The sequence below is a fragment of the Petaurus breviceps genome, unplaced genomic scaffold (genome assembly GCF_028583685.1).
Source record: "Petaurus breviceps papuanus isolate PSGF00001 unplaced genomic scaffold, PetGlider_PUasm1.0 172, whole genome shotgun sequence".
In the NCBI taxonomy this organism is placed as follows: domain Eukaryota; kingdom Metazoa; phylum Chordata; class Mammalia; order Diprotodontia; family Petauridae; genus Petaurus; species Petaurus breviceps.
The window spans coordinates 5,566,861-5,583,833 of record NW_027185755.1 but is presented as its reverse complement, the minus strand read 5'-3'; the positions used below and the strand labels follow the sequence as shown (position 1 = coordinate 5,583,833).

Here is a 16,973-nt window from a genome sequence, read left to right as displayed (position 1 = left end):
TCCTTTTTTGGGGGAATCAGATAACTCTCAGGATGATTATAGACTCTTATAGAGTCCAGAAATAGAGACTTTTCTGGGAGGAGTTCCCTAGGCTGTGTTTCTCACATTCTTAATAAATTTTTGTGGAATTTGGTTGGATTCTCTGCCCATTCTACTACTAAATTAATTAAATATTTGTTTAATTAGCAGAATCCCTCGTTTTCCTATTCTTTACTCTTCACAGAAGAGTAAATCACACTCTTTGGGCTTACTTCCTCAACTTGAACTGGCACTGGTGAGTTGGGTACCCAGAGGGGCAGCTGTTATTTGGGTCGCTTTGGTCCTAACACAGGAGCTCATAAATCATCACTGATGTGTTTTCCCCTTAACAATCAGGCAGTAAACTAAATTAGCTTTTAGACAAGGCATTTACTCAAATGGCATAGCAAGAACAGTAGTTACAAAGCATTTCCCCCCAAAAAAATCTGGGATGCACTCTCCCACAAATACACATAGACTCGGCTAGGAACAAGCAGACATGAACTGAAAGTACAGTGTAGTGAGGCACACATGTAGGGAACAAATATAGCCAAGGCAATTCCCAATTCTGGAATCCCAGGGATTTCATGTCCTTTGTTTTTCCCAGAGTCCTCAAGGAGTTCACTGCAGGGCAGCACGTTTGACAGTGATGAACGAGTCACTCTACTGCAAAGCTAATTCCTTCTAGGCTACAGCATCTCCATTGGAAGGGCTGATTAAGCTATGCTTGCCACTCCTGGGGTAAGAAGTCTTGGGTGGTGCAATTTGCTGATGGGTTTACTAAGCAGTTTGTTCTGCTATTGAGTCAGTCCCTCACTGGGTTTGTGGACTTACCAACTTGTAGAAGTCTCTTGGCCACTGGGCAGCTGTTGCCAGTCTGGTCTAAGCAGGCTGTTTGGTTTCTGGGTTCTTCACAGGAAATAACAACTCTGCCAGATGGGTCAAAAGGATGTTCTGATTCAAACCCTGGCTCAAATCTGAATTCTCTGAATTCTCACCCTAACTGATTGTGGTCAACCAGTTCACTTCTCAGATCCCTGCAGCTCATCCCATATGCAGCTCTGTGGCTGGGGACAAAGGCATGTGGTAGCCTATGTTTATGCAAATCTCCGGCTCTTTCTAAACTGTAGAGTACTTCATACTTCAATGTCCTTGTCTTTCTCCTCTTCCAACCATCAGTGTTGCTGAAGCTCAATATGGTAGACTCCTTACAACAAGATCAAACTTAGAACTGCAAGTGACCTTCAAGCTCCTCTAAATCAATTTATAGATGAGAATTCTGAGGTTCAGAGGGGCTTCCCTTGGGGCTTTGCCCAATAGCACACGCAGGAGGTAGCAGAGGTGGGAATTTTAATCTGCTCCCTAGAATCCAAATCCAACTTTCCACTGTACTGATTTGAGTCTGAAGCTTCTGGGCTGAGGGAAGGACTAAATGACTGGAGGATGGTGGACAGAGCATGAACTTAGTCTATTTGACCCAGCACATCCATAAGTCCTCCTTCAATGCTGCTCAGGCTTCATTGAAGATGTTCCATTGAGCCACACAGTGCCCAGCCAGAGACATTCCACCTACATCTTTCCCTCCTTTCCCTGGTGGCAGTTACTGCCCCAATGGTGCTCCCCTCCCCCAGTTACTGTGGGAGGGACTGACATGCTCCTGGGGAAAGTCTATGCATATCATATACATGCATGTCTATATCCCTGTATAAATATTGGAGGCAAGGATCATCAAAAGCTAAACAAGGCACTAAACTTTGGCCAGGGTAGGCATCTAATTGTAAACAGAGGCAGCTGCCTCCTCAGTCCCATCCACCTGGATGGTGCCCACAAGCTTTTTCCTTTTTATCAACAATCTTTACCTTGGCTGTAATTCTGTTGTCTTCAACACTCATGTATTCTGTCATGAAGCAACCTAAATAACGTCTGCAGACCAATGATCATGCTTAGAGGCTCCTATTGCTGGGGACCTACCTTTTCTTCCTCTTCCTCTGCCACAAATACTCCCAAGTGCCTCTTTGGTGTGAAAGCTCTAGTTAGCACTGTGCTGTGGGCAAGACAAGACAAAGTCCCTGCCTTCAAGGTTTACACAGTGGCTAGGGAGAGCTCTCTCAATCTCCTTTTCTTTCACACACAAATAGATACCACAATCATTCTTTTCTGAGTGAGCTGTGAGTTGTTGGGTCCCCAAATCCAAACCTGACCAGAGGCTGGTGTCGGACTCTGGGAGAAGCTGACTTACAAAAAGAAGGCCTGCTGGACTTGAGTGGGCAATGAAAAGGAGAGGACTGTTTCTTGGAGAAAGGAAGTGATACCATGATGACTAATAGCCCTCTCCTCCACACCCAGCCTAGATTCACTTCAGAGACTAGGGGACCGTGGGTGAGAAAAAGGGATTGGAAAAGAAGGGGCGGGGGGTTGGGGGAAGAGAGACAGAGACAGAGAATGAAACAAGTGTGGCAAAAGTAAAAGGGAAAATTCTGCCTCATCTGGCCTGAGTGACCGCCAGGGAGGGACAGACCCTGAGTTTTAATCTTTGAAAACAAGAACATATTACCTGTAGCTTCCTATGACTGGTCCTGAAGACCAGGGTCCTTAGCCTTTTTCCTGGGTCAACTCACCCTAGCTCAAAAGGAACCCCTAGCATTTCTACCTACACAGATGAAGCTCCTGTTGGCAGAAGGAACATGGGTTTACTTGTGGGTAGAGCAGGGCACCAAAAGCATACGGTTGGGGGCAGGGCACCTGGACTGGGGTTGAAGTACAATGGAGATGACAAGGAGCTTAGAAGAGCTCCACCCTAAAGATTCTCCATTATGCCCTGGTTCCTCTCAGTCCTTCCCTATCCAAAATGGAACCTGGTGCAGAAGGGGGAGACTCAGAGGGGGGTAGGATAAAGGCAGAAGAAGAGGGTTAAGGCCTCTTGGAGAGAAGGCAACAACATCGTTTTCCCCTCACTGGTCCTGAGGCGATGTAGGGGGAAGAAGAGGTGTATTTGTGGGAGAAGGGGAGACTGGGGCAAGGCACAAGGCAAGTAGCTTCTGGAGAGAGCATAGCTGATTGACCCCTCATTCCCAGCTCTGAGGGAGGGGGGCTGGCAGAGGTCACTGTTATGTCCCCCCATTAGCTGAAGTGTCTCTTATTTTCAGAGTTTCAAACTTGTATGTGATAGAGGAGTAGCTAGGCAGCCCCAGACATATAACCTCAGGGTGCTACTTGGTATTGAGGGAAAAAAAATTGAGGATGGCACCATGGGCCTTTCCCCATGGGTCCCAAGGGGTTAAATATGGTCTCACTTCCCCCAGGACTAAGGAAGATGGAGAGAGGGGGAGACAGTCTCCAGTCACTGAGGTGGCCTAACAAGAAGGCCCCAGTTAGACTTCCCACTCCCCCGGTTCGATAGATGAGCCCAGGCTGGCCACAGTTGCCCCAGGTCTCTCTCATTCAGCACACACTAAACACAGAGGGTGCTTGATTTCTGTACTTCTCATGGAATGTCCTGAGGAGGGGAACAAGGTTCTGGAAGGTGGGGCGAAAGGAGGCTTCATATTCCCAGCAGTTCTTCATGAGAAGATAGATCTAGCAGGGAGAGAAGGGGGGAGGAGGGGAGCGTTAGGCCCCACATTTTCAGGTGGGGTTCATCTACCAGAGTTAAAGGTATGGTTCAATCCATGGTGGATTGTATCCCAGCTTATGGGAGGGTTTGGAAGGACTCTACGTCCCTAAGACTGGGCAAGGCCTTGTCAACACAAGCACAAAGAAAACTCAAATGGTGGTAGGGGAGGGGGAGCGGTTCACAGAGAAGGGTTGAAATCTGCCAGTAACTTCAACAGTGGTGATGGGATCATATCTTAATATAAGGGAGGATCCCCATTAGGGAGGTTGGGAGTGGGGGGGGCACCTTACCTCACTGGGACAATCCTTGGGACATGGCAGTCTCTGACCTCTCTCTAGCAGGTCAATGAGTCTCAGCACAGTCATTTGGCCCTGGGTGACCCCAATCATTTCGATGAATTTCTGAGCAGAGAAAGGGCAAAGGGGAGCTGTCACACAGGTGGATGCTGCTAGGGAGTATGGGAGGAAGGGCTGGCAGGGGTCCAAGACCAGGTTCTCACCAAGGGGGGGGTTTGATTGCAGTCACAGCGGGTCAGTAGCTCATAGAGGGTGACCCCAAAGGACCAGACATCTGAGGCATAGTAGAACTTACATTCCTTGAGACACTCCATGGCATACCTAGGGGATACTGGGAATGACACTCAGGCCATTGCAAGGGGAAAGTGGGAGGTACCCAACAGGCATGGTAGGAGGAGAGGGGAAAGACACAGGGAACTTAGTGTTAAAACAAAGGCCTTAACTCAGCCACTAAATCAGCCATTGCTCCCTCCCACTCCCCCCTAAACCTCTCATACTCTTAGGTACGAGATAAGTGGCAGTATATGTGGGATTAATGCCCCTGGTCACCAGAAGACAGGGCTGTCTCCATCCTCCTGGACACAGTAGTAATCGTGGCCCTCTGGCACAGCCTTGGCCAGGCCAAAGTCTCCAATCTTGACAGTGTTGTCATTCTCCAGAAGGACATTTCGGGCTGCCAGGTCTCGGTGGATATAGTGTTGGGAATGGAGGTAGGCCATGCCCTAGAGGAAGGGGAGTGTCACCAGAAGCTGGGGGCACAGGGCTCACAGTCCCCTCCCTAGCCCCACCCAACAGGGGCCTCACCTCACAGATTTGCTGAGCAAATAGCAGAATCTGGGCCAGACCCAGGCTGTGTTTGGGGAGGTAGTCCCTCAAGCTGCCTAGTGGCACATACTCCATGATCAGCTGGACCATCTTCTCCCCTGCAAAACCCATCCCACGAGAAAAATATGAGGGAAAGAGGGAAGAACTGAAGTATAGTGGAAAGAACACTGGGCTGGAAGTCAAAGGGCCTGGGTTCAAATCCTGGCTCTGCTCCTCCTTACTGGTGTGACACTGGGCAGGTCACATCCTCCCTGGACTTCAGTTACCTGATCTGTACAATGAAGGGAATTGGAATAGATATATGATCTTCAAAGGTCCTTCCCATTCTAGTTCAAATCTTGCTTCTGTGTCTTTCAGGATGTGACCCTGGGCAAATCTATTCCATTTTATGGGTCATAGCTTCCTCATCTGTACAATGGGGGGGCAGAACTAGACAGTTTCTAAGGCCCCTTCTCAACCCTACAGCTTGTCATTCAAGGCCTATGACTGCAGGGAAATTCCTTCCTCAGGCCAGACCCAGGGTCACCTCTGACCTTGGTCACTGCAGCAGCCCTTGTACTTGACGATGTGCTCATGGTAGAGTGTCCGAAGGATCTCAATCTCCCGTTGCCAGCTGCTCAGGAGCTGGGAGCTGCAGCCAGCCTTGAGAGATTTCACAGCCACCATCTCACCAGTCCCATCATTAGTTGGGTCATAGCAGTAGAGGCTCACCTTGCCAAAGTGGCCCTGAGGAAAAGGAGGGGAAGGGAGGGAGAGGATACCTCCAGGCAAGACCATACCAGGTCAGTGGCACGTGCAGCCCTTTGCCCTCATCCACATATGCAAGCCCCCTTCTTCTCCACCCCTTACAGACCTCTCCCAGGTCTCGGATCTTCTTTAGGTAGCGTTTCTGAAAAACGGTGGGGTCTGAGGCTGGGAACTCTGGGCTTACGGTGGTGATGTCAAGGAGATCTGGAAAAGACATGGATCCATGAAGATGGGGTTCAAGAGAGTCAGGGACAAACCCACGGCATGTAAGCTCACTAGCCTATCCACTCCACCCAAATCTTGGGCCTACTTGGGCCCTTCTGTCTGGGGTCCTAAGGAACAGCCTTCAATTGGAGGGCTTGTCTAAGTGCCTAGGCACTAAGTTTCTAGGCAGAAACCACATCTCCTCTTTCAGACAAGAGGCTCTTAAGTGACTGGCCAGTGGATCTTCTCTTGTGACTGGGACTTAAGAGCTGCTTAACACTTCTTTGTGTGTGACAGCACAGGGGAGGAATAGAAGTAACCAAGAGTGAGGGGAGGGGGTACAAGCAACACAGAATCAGCCTTACTCTGGGACTGTAGCTGGGTGAGATCACGGAGGATGGTTCGAAAGGAGGGTCGCTGGTTGGCCTCATAGGTGAGGCACTGGCTGATGAGGGTGGCCAGCTCCTTGCATGAGGGCTCAGGGAGCCGGTGTTTCTTCTCATAAAAACGCTCCTTCTGTAGATTGAGAGTGAGAAGTAGAGGGAAGGGCTCAGCTCCTGGCAGGGCTGAGGACCAGGTTTCATTTCAGCCTCCTATCCTGGTTACTCAGAAACATCCCAGATGATTGAGAACAGGATGTGAGGAAGACCATAATAGAGATGGTGTGATTCTGAGGAAGGGGAAGGCATTACCTTAGAGGGGTCAAGACTGAGGTTGGGGGGAAGGGTCATACCTCAGAAGGGGTACGACCCTGTAAAGGTGCTTCCCCATCAAAGCAGATCTCTAATAGTGTTGTTCCAAAGCTCCACTTGTCGGCAGCTGTGCTCAGGCCAGTTCCACTGGGTACACACTCAGGAGCGATCCAGGGAATGCGCTCTACCCTCTCTGGGGGCCAGAGTCAGAGATCAGAGTTTTTGTACCTGTATCATGCCTTCAGGGTAGGTGGGCACTAGCCTTCCACCCCAGGCCCCATCATCCTCACCCTCCCTGGAGAGAGCAGTGACGCTAACTCCTGGATCACTGAGCTTGATGAAGGGCTGAGTGCCATCCCCAAGGCCACGCCTTGCCAGCAAGATGTTCTTGGCACAGACATTACCATGAACCAGGTTCTTATCCTCCTAAAGAGTGATATCAAGAGAAGAGGGTCATTCTTTGGAACCCACAGAATATAAGTATAGAGATAAGAACTCACATATGGCATGTATGCACGACACATCTCACACATAATATAGTTTCTGGTTTAGTTTCCAAGTTGGAGAGATATAACAATGCCTTCCTAAAAACCAACTTTGTGTCAGCTTCTCCTTGCCCAGCCCCCAGCTCCACTGGTACTCCCATTCCCTAGGCCAGGTACCTACTAGGTAGCTGAGAGCGCTTGCAAGCTGCTGGGCCACAGTAATCTTCCAGGCCACAGGCACATGGCCCTTCTCCCGGCGTAGACATACATCCAGTGGCCCATGTTCTACATGTTCTGCCACCATGATGTCTATAATGGGTGAGACCAAATACTCATATCTAGGGGCAGTTTAGGCCAGGGACAGAAAACCCTCTGCCTTTGGAGACAGAGGATCAAGAAACAGAGAGGGTGAGGGAAAGTGGAGGATTAAATAATAGAAGAGACATACTCACTCTCAGAGCCCCGGACACAAACACCATGGACGAATGCCAGGTGGATGTGGGAGACCTGGCTCATTAGGCTGGCTGTCTCGAAAAATGCCTGAGGGAGATACAACAGGGAAGCATGGGGGATACACACTGCCGGAGAGGAGATGCTTGTACACACAATGCTTCCCCCAGTGCCCTCTCACCAGAGCAATATCACGGTGACTTGGGTCCAGCACCTTCAGCACTACTCGAAGCTCCCGATGGTTATTGTTGGGTTCTGAGGGGATGTTCTCTTCTTCCTCATCCTCAGCTCCCATTCCACCCTCCACATGCAGGAGTCCCTCATAAATGTTGGTCCGGGTGCCCTGGCCCAGGTGAGCCAGCTGAAGTGAGAGTTGGGGATGCGATGAGACAGGATGGGAGGAAGAGAGGGACCACATCAGTACAAATGCAGCACAGTCCATCCAATCTAAACCAGGGGCCTTAGCTCCAAGGAACCTATTTTCTGTCTACCCCATCACCCAAACTCAAAGCAAGAGATCTGGACATGGAGGAGCAAGTGACCCAACAAGGTACCTTGGGTGTCCCAAGAAACAGGGGCACCCTTGACCTACCTGGGTGATCTCTTCCTTTCGGATCTGGTGGAAGCTAAGCTGGGACAAGTTGAGTGGTTTGGGGCCCTCCTTAGGACGTTGCCGAGTGATGATCAGGTTGGAAATTTCTGGGGGAAATAGGGGTGAGGAAATATAATCAAGACAGAAGCCTTATCTGTAGTTGCAGCAGAAGTCTTGAGGAGAAATTTCCAAATGATGCTCCAGGGTAGCAGACTCCCTACCACCTACTTCCAAAGAACATCCCCAGTCTGTGGTGGGGGTAGATGTCCTTGTGCCCATGTAGCCCAGCCCCTCTTCCTGCCCCTGGTGGTACCTCCAGCTCGAGGCAGGCAGCATCTGCTGAGTGTGAAGCTGTCTAGGCTGGAACCAGAGCCAGAGCCAGAGTTGGATCGCAGAGTGCAGCCTTGCAGGGCTGCAGTGAGCTCACGTACACTGGAAAAGGCTTGATCCCAGCCTTCCAGCTGGAAGGTCAGGCCTCGCTCTTCAATGCGGAACTGCTTGTAATGGAGACCCTGTGCTCCAAATGCCTGTGGAAACACTGAGGAGTGAGCAGTCTGCCTGTCCAGGGATGAGAAAACAGACCCTCCTATTCCCTGGACTGTGAGGCCTTTACCTGGTCCTTCCGGGCCACAGTCAGGATGAGGCGGTGGAAGTCAAAGGAACTCCAGCGGATAAGGTAGAGGCCATCTTCTACCTCCTCTTGCTTCAGTTTGGACAGGACATAAGGCTCCCTTAACATTGGAAAGTAGGGGAGTTGAGGAAGCAAGTGAGGTCTGGGTAAACTTTTCCCTCTGCTCCAGAAGTTTTGTGCCAATCCTCATATTCCCACAGTAACACAACTATTCAGTGACCTAAAGTTACATCTAAGACATAGTCTCTCTCTCTCTCTCTCTCTCTCTCTCACACACACACACACACACACACACACACACACACACACACACACACACACCAACACACTCACTGCAGGGGCCCATGGATGCCATTCTGAATGCTCATCACCAGCCTTGGAGGGGCCACCTCATGGCACAGGTAGTGACTAGAGTCTGCTGTCAGTCTGAAGTAACCATCCACCAGGGACACCAGAGAGAGGGCCACCATAGGTGAAGGGAGAGTCAGCTCCTAGGGATGGGGGAAGGAGACATTAGCAAGGTTTTCCCCATTGGAACTATCCTCCCAGCTTTCAGCAGTTGTCCCACCCCAGCCTTTCTGGCCCATTTCCCCTGCTCTAGCCCCCACCAGGCACTTGTTGTCCTGACGGTGGATGCTGACGCTGTTCTCTTTGACCACAACATGAGTGATATCTTGAAAGTCACAAAAATATGTCCAGGGTCTCTCTTTCCTCTCAGTGGGCAGCTGGCTCAGCTTTCGGCTGTCTGCTTCTCGGGCCTTGGACTTCTTACCAAAGGAACTTCGGGGATGGCTGATTTCCAAGTCAGAGTCCTGAAATTTAGTCATGGATAGATGAGAGCACTGGCCCTCTTCACCTCAGTCTATCCAGGGTGAGAGGAGTTTGAGGACCCCAGAGGGCAGCCCTCCATGCATGTCTACTCACCTCCACCTGAAGAAGCCGCCAACGGATACCACTTGTACCTGTCACTAGAACCTCATGGGTAGGAGACTGGTCAGCAAGGGAGACAATGACTCCTGGTGGAATGGTAGGCCCTTGTTCACTGCTATTGACATAGCACAGATCCCTTTCAGCTTCTGTGGCCAATGCCAAGGTCAGGGCAAGAAAGCGCTCAGTGCCAAAGCGTGGGGCCAGCTGTTCCAGTGTAGCCAAGTATTTGAACATAATGTCCTGTTCACTAAGCCGCCCTGGGCCCACTGTCTGTAGATGGAAACGTCGTATAAACTTCTGGAAGACATTCCTCAGGCGGAATTTAGTCAGAGAATTGTTCTGCTGGATTTGTCGGCTGAAGGAGCGCGGGATGCAGTCTTTGAAGCTAAGGTATGGGGAGGGGTAAAGGATAAGCAAAGGATTGGAGAAGAAAAAATGGAGTGGGACCAGAGGGGATCCACCAGGAAGGAGCTCTAACTGAGCCAACACCACCCCAACACTCTTTGCACATCACCACCAGGATAAGCCCCAGATACTTCTTCTTCCAGCCTCTAAGGGCCTTCATATCATGATGCTGGCCAGCATAGTCTCCTCAGTCCCAATGCTGAGTGCTTCCCTAGTGGACCCACTGCTTCTTAGCACAGTCTGCCCAAGGGCAAACAGTTCTCATTACAAGTTTCTGGATCAGGTAATATCCTTACTATCTCATATCAATGGAGTCCCAGCTCTGACCCACTTCTTACAGTGCTCCTGGCACCCAATTCTCCATCAATCTAAATTCTCTCTGTTCTCTAGGACAAACAGAACTCCCATCTTCTCTACTGGGCAGCCTTCCCTGACTACAGCCCACATACTGTCTACTATCCTCAAGGTGTTTCAGGCATATGGCTGAGCTGCCCACATGTCAGGAATGTATCTTCTACGTCTTCTGTCTTTTCCTAGGCCAGGCACACTTGCTGACTGACACCCTGAGGGACCCCTACTGTCTCCTGGGGCCATATACCTGGTCTTCCTCACCACCTCTTCCAGGGGGACACCACGCTGTAGGGCAAGGTGGGAAAGGTGCAGTACAGCCATGCCTAGGCTCTCGTTCTTGAAGTGATGTATCTCAGCTTCACTGTGTAGGTCCGAAAGTGATGCAACATCATTGACAAACTCAAACTTCCCCTGGGGGAACAGGACAGGGTGGGATGAATGACGCAGGAGGATACTCCCATGCCCTCCCTCCCTGATACCTCCAGAGAGGCTGCTGACCATTAGTATGTACAACTCTTAACAGGAAAAGACAGATCAAGGTCTGGCAAAACAATTTGGAAAAGCTTGTGAGGGAAAGCAGGGGAGCAGGATCACTGACATTTGAATCCTCCAGTGCCCCCAGGAAGCCCCTAGGGTTTTCCCACCCATCCCTCCATATCTTGCCCACAGGGTGATGCTCCCTACCCCACCCCTAACCTGTTCATAGAGGTATTCGAAGGAGGCTTTGTCCAGCAAAGCACCCCCCTGTTCAATGCAGGTCTTCTCTTCAGAGACTTCAACACCTGGAGGCATGCTTCGGTACACAGCTGGCTCCTGGGTGCTCAGACCATGCCAGTTTCGGAAGTAATACCTGCAGAGTACAGTCTTATCTCGTGATTCCTTGCAGAAGGGAAGGAATACTTCCTTATTCTGTACCACCATAGTCTACCATCCTGGGTAAGGTGAGGAAGGAACCAGCTTTCCTCCTCCTTACTTCTCATTCTAGTGCCTCAGATCAAGAAGAAATAAAGGACAGGAAGCTTCCTACTCCACCTCTCTTCAATCTCCAGGGAACAAGCCAGACCAAAGCCCATGTCTCTAAGTTTATTACAGTGGGTAGACCATTGACATGCATAGAATGGGACAGTATATATCCACCCACCCCCCAATTTTGAGAAAATTGGCCACCAAAGGAAACTTCTCCTAGACTAGAACAGCCAAAACTACCACTTCCTGAGTATGCCCCTAACGGTTCTATTCGAGGGTTTTCCCTGGGGAGCCTGTTGCCACTGGGGGAAAGGCCTCTGTCATGACCCCATCCCCCAAGCCCAAAGCTTAGGGAGCTGTTGCTACCTCATTCGAAACTGCAGGGTCTGGTTGGTGTCCTTGGTGATCTCAAAGAGGTGGTTAGGAGGCAGCCAGATTTGGGCCTGGGTATCATATAATGCAAAGAGGTTGTAGCAGAGTGGGGTGATCCCTGAAAGCAGGAAAAAGGTAGATAAGAAGGGCATTAGAGTTAAATACACACACACACACACACCAGTTTGTCCCTGCCTCTCAGAGCTAGTAAGAAATTGGACATATCAAGGCATTATTCTCCTTCCCCTCTCCTGTTCTAAAGTGAGAGTGGGGAAGAAATCTCCTCAATAGCCCTAACATTTTGTTGTTTTCTCAGAGGTAGGCATAGGATATGGGTAGAAAATTCTGAGGGGCCCAAGGCAAGGAAATAGATGCTCAACCATGATCCCAGCTGGTGGTAGAATATAGAGGTAAGAGTCAAATCCTACAGCCTGGTCCAGGCACCATAGAACTGTCGAGAGGACCCAGGTGCTAGCACTAGTGACTTGATATCTTTAGACAAATATTTTGTCTTGGAAAGCCCCTAGAATCCAAGCCCCTGAGGCTACCACAAGCCTCTTCCTATATCCCTGGGACTGGGAGAGGCGGGTGGAACAACTATACTTGCCCTACCAAAGGCATTGAGGCCAATTTGGTGGGAAGCAGATCTTGTTGTCCTGCCAAGGGAGTCTCCTTCCCAACCTTCCCATCTTACTCCCCTCATTCATCCATTTCACTAGGGGAATATTGGTGGGGGGAGAGCTGCTTATAAGCAGGATTCAAAACCACAGTACTTCCTTATCCCTAATCCAGTAAGTCTTCATCTCTGATCCAGCTCTCTCCTACTTCAAACCCTACTCACCGACTTTCTGTGCAATATGAATGCAGATTTCCTCTGCGGTCATGGTGCCCTGGTTGTAGGTCACACACTGGTCACCCCCATTGCTCCAGTGGAGGAGAACCTTGATGCCACTGCTGCTGGGGTAGCCCCAGTCTCCCTCGGAGTCACTGTGTCTTGCAGCACAGTGACATAGTGGCATCTTGATCTTCTGCCAGCCAAAGGGGCACTTTAGGCCCTCCCACTCCAAAGTTCTCTCTACCCAGGTTGTCCTAGCCCAGGAGTTAGGAAAAAAGGGAGGAAAACAAATGGAAAGTCAATGCATGAAATCATGAAAAGACCACTAGACTTGGAGGTATCAAGACCTTTGTCTGAGTCCTAACTCTGACATTTATGATAGAAAGATAGATGACATAGAATAAGTCATTTCAACTCTGATCCCATTTCTGTAAAATGAGGAGTTAGGCTAGATCAGGGGTGGGGAATCTGAGTCCTTGAGGCCACATGTGAGAGGCCCTCAAGCTTCTACCTTTGGCTGAATCCAAACTTCACAGAACAAATGCCCTTAATAAAAGGATTTGTTCTGTAAAACTTGGATTCAGTCAAAAGGCCACACCCAAGGACCTAGAAGGCCACATATGGTCTCATGGGCCATAGGTTCCCCATCCTAAGCTAGATATTTAAGAGACCTTCCTGCTCTACAATTCTAATAATGGACTGCGGACATTATTCTAAGAAGTTGCCAGTCTGTCAGTAGAAAACCATACTTTGAGGCAACTGGAATTCTCTCTAAGCTAAGCTATCCTCAGCAAGCCTTCCTTCCATCAATGTGTGCTGGATCCAGCCCCTTTCTTCCCAAATTAAAATTTCCAGGAGCAACTTCATCCCTTTCCTAAAAGGTTAGAAGGTAGCATTTTTAGACAGTATACAGCATGATACCCATGGGCCCAGAACTGAGGATGAATGGGGTCCTTTCTCAGAATGAATACAGCCCACACACAAGTAAACAGGTGCCTCAGTCACCCAGATCTCCTTGCAATCCTGAGATAAAAAGGCAGACTCATGCCCTACTGTTCTGTAAAGAAGTATAATTCCAAATCCTGACCCCTCAGCAACTCTAACTTGTCACAATGGTTCAGGCACCTAGGAGATGATGGGGGCAAATGAGGCAGGAATGCTAGAAAATGAGGTTGAGGATGCCTGAAAGGGAACATCCTCACCCAAGAGTATACAATCTAACTAGCCAGGGTCTTGTCATCAAAAAGCTGAGGACAGAAATTCTCAGCTGTTTGGTCGACAGGGTGAGAACACTGAACTTCACTACTACATGAGCTTACCCTGATGGTTCTGTTCAATATTCATCAATCCCAGAAGAAGGAAAAAGGGGAAAGAATCAGCGCAGCAGCCAAAGTCATATTGTATATATCTCCAGCTGAATCCAAGAGAGAAAGATTTCTCTTAATACCCAATTCAGATGTTCCTCTTCCCTAGGGAGCCTCATTCCCACAGGGCCCATTCTAGCAGACAGGACTCCATGTCACATAAAAATCTATTTCCCTCACTCCCAGAGCTTATCCAGACCTTCAAGTCTTCCATAAAAGAGCTTTCTCTTGCCAGGAGGACCCCTTGAGACCAGAGGATGGAAGCATGTGAACACCACCCTACTTCTAGCTCTCAGTACTCTCGGGACTACTGAAAAACTAATTAGCTCATCCTCCTGTTTCTCCTTAATATTCTTCACTCAGTCAACACCCAATTCAGTCATTTGGAAAACAAGTATAACTGAACTAGTAAAAGTGTTTCTGAGACAGAGAATAATTCTACTGGAGGATTAGGGTCAGTCCTTGAAGAAGTGAAGAAAAGGGTTCTCAGAGAAAGAGATCCACCAATAACTGCCCAAAGACCAGATCTCCGCAAAGGACAAGGGAGGGACACAAACAGCACAATTCCTTGCATGCAGTAAGTGTTTAATGAATGCTTGCTGGATTGGATTAGAAGTCGTGCAAGGGTACACACAGGGCATTAGCCCAGCTCTGAGGGAACTGAAGCCAATGTTGGAGCCAAAACCGGGGGACAGCTGCAGTGCAGGATCACCAGAGGCAGTATCTTACAAACTATAGGCCTCATCAACGATGCTTCCCCGCCCTAGTAGCGCTACAGTCTCTGCTGGCGTGTTCATCTCATTCTGGTCCCTACTCATCAAATGCTATCCTCCCTCCCCTCTCCCTACAATGTCTACCTACAGTCTGCCCCTCCTGATTACTGCCACCCCAGGCACTGCCCCCAGGCTGCTGTCATCCAGGCAATGCCTGCCTTGCCTGAGCCTACTACAAGAACTCTTCGCGCTCTCTGAGCCCATCCCAAGCACTGACCCCACTATCTATGTCAGTCACTACCCCGATTCTTCCGACCCTAGAGATTGCCTCCACCCCAATCACTGTCCACCCTGGCATCTCCCCCATCTGCACCCCCTCCGGGCACTGCTCCAGCCCGGGCACTGCCCCCTCGATGCCAACCGGAGAAGGCAGCGCAGGGGCCGCCTGGTCACAGCCCCCACTGTCCCGGGGCCACGCAGTCCCTGGGGATCCCACACACCAATCCCGCCGGACTCCCGGACCGCGCTGCTCCCCGGCCCTGGTCCTGGGCCCAGGCTCACCTGTCAGCACCCCGCTCAGCTCAGCCCCAGCCCGGACCCCGGCGCGGTCCTCCTCTGCCTCCGCTGCCTAAGCCACCGCAGCCCGCCGCAGCCACCCCTAGACCCTCTGACTGACAGGGCCTCCCTAGTCGCGCAGCCGAGAGCCCGCATCCCATTGGTCTCCTGCAACAAGTTCAACCATTGGTGACTGCTACAGAGCTTTCTCATTGGCAGTGCAGTGGTGATCATTCCATTGGTCTCTCCTGTGCACCTGGTGCTCTGCGCTGATTGGCTGGACCCTCAAGCCCAGGAGGAGATTACGGTGATTGGTCAGTGGAAAGAAGGCGGAAAAGGTGGATGGGGTCTGGGGGGAGGGGCTAGGGATATTTCCCCTCTAAGAAATTGAGCGGTCCCTGAAGTTCTCCCTGGGTGAAATGAGAATGGGCGGGGCTGAGGGAGAATGAATCTTCCAAAAGGACTTTTTTGTCACGCCCTGATAAAGAATTCTCAAAGTCCCTATTTCCTGTAGGATGAAGTTCAGACCTTTAGAGGAGTGTTGTGCTGAGGAGAGACTGGAAAACTGAGAATCAGAGCCCTTGGGGTCAAATTCTGCTTCTGCCACTTCACCCCTCTGAGCCTCAGTTTCCTCATCTGAAAAATGGAAAGGGGCCGCCGGGTGGCACCAGGCCTGGAGTCAGGAAGACTCATCCTCCTGAGGTCGAATCTGGGCTCAGGCATCACTAGCTGTGTTGTTGTTGATTTTGTGGATGTTGATGTTGTTTGTCCTTCATTCTCAAAGGGAACCATGACTTCAGGGAGGTGATACCATGACATGCAAGTGAATTGGATTTAAATGAGGGAGGGCTGTGCAAAGTCACCATCCTGACTTTCTCCTTTGGAGCCTGGGCAAGTCATTTAACCTTGTTTGCCTCAGTTCCTCATCTATAAAATGAGCTGGTAGGCGTGGCAAAACCACTCTAGTATCTTTGCCAAGAAAACCTCAAATGGGTTGGCGGAGCAACTCAAAATGGGTTAACAAGCGTACTTTAATCAGTCAAATATGTATCATTTACCTAGTTCAGGGGGAAAAGGTCAGCATCCCGAACAGACAGGATTATCAAAACAGAGAAACAGATCAAGTAGACAGGTTTCCAAACTGTACAACCATTACATCCATACCAAATCAACATCTGGGTTTTTCAAAGCTGGGGGGCTCTTAATAACGGCTTCCCAGAGTCTCATCTGATCAAATCACAGAACCCTTCTCAAAGTGAGCCCCCAAAAGAAAGCCTCAAATCAGTGTTTATATAGCCTTCTCCTGGCTCAGAGAATGTAACAACCTTCTGGACCCACTGGCCAATCAAAAAGTATCTACTGAAAAACAAGTCTCCCACCCCAGGCTCCAGGTGCACTTTAGCCTAGGGGCAGGGAAGATCTTAAAAATTTACATTCCCATTACAGGGTATTGGTCTAGATGACTTTTAAGGCTTTCCAGTTCTAATTCATTCTAATTCTGGCACTTAAAGTCTCAAAGATTTTTATCCCAACCTTTCTTTTTTTGTTTGTTTGCTTTTTGGAGGGGCAATTGGGGTTAAGTGACTTGCCCAGGATCACACAGCTCGCAAGTGTTAAGTGTCTGAGGTAGGACTTGAACTCAGGCCTACTGACTCCAAGACCAGTGCTCTATTCCCTGCTCCACCTAGCCACCCCCAAGCCAACCTTCTGATCTACCTTTCTTTTAAACTCTTACTCCCTCATGTTGCTAGATCCTTTTCCACTTACAATATATCTGCTTTATATATTTTGTATCTGCTTATAAATGTTAGTCTTGATTCCCTCATTAGAATGAAAGCTCCTCATTTCCCTTTAGTTTTTCTATTTCCACCCTCCAGCACAGTGCCTGACACATAATTAAGAGTTTAGCAAATACTTCTTTCAGGGATT

The 16,973-nt window shown here is 49.7% G+C and overlaps 1 protein-coding gene across 1 annotated transcript; it reads right to left on the bottom strand.

The window, feature by feature from the left end:
* Positions 1–388: 388 nt before the first annotated feature.
* TYK2 (tyrosine kinase 2) lies at positions 389–15,227 on the bottom strand. The gene is made up of 25 exons (XM_069083094.1): positions 15,051–15,227; positions 13,732–13,826; positions 12,419–12,666; positions 11,572–11,695; positions 10,936–11,089; positions 10,487–10,650; positions 9,478–9,868; positions 9,162–9,365; positions 8,887–9,044; positions 8,536–8,653; positions 8,236–8,449; positions 7,923–8,029; positions 7,512–7,691; positions 7,333–7,420; positions 7,062–7,189; positions 6,686–6,821; positions 6,437–6,588; positions 6,069–6,219; positions 5,606–5,703; positions 5,286–5,478; positions 4,732–4,850; positions 4,477–4,649; positions 4,131–4,248; positions 3,922–4,032; positions 389–3,594 (listed from the first exon to the last, which is right to left on the bottom strand). Exons 3-25 carry the CDS (start codon positions 12,594–12,596, stop codon positions 3,460–3,462), a joined length of 3,594 nt encoding a protein of 1,197 aa, XP_068939195.1. The 5' UTR covers positions 12,597–12,666; positions 13,732–13,826; positions 15,051–15,227; the 3' UTR covers positions 389–3,459.
* Between the last annotated feature and the right edge of the window lie 1,746 nt (positions 15,228–16,973).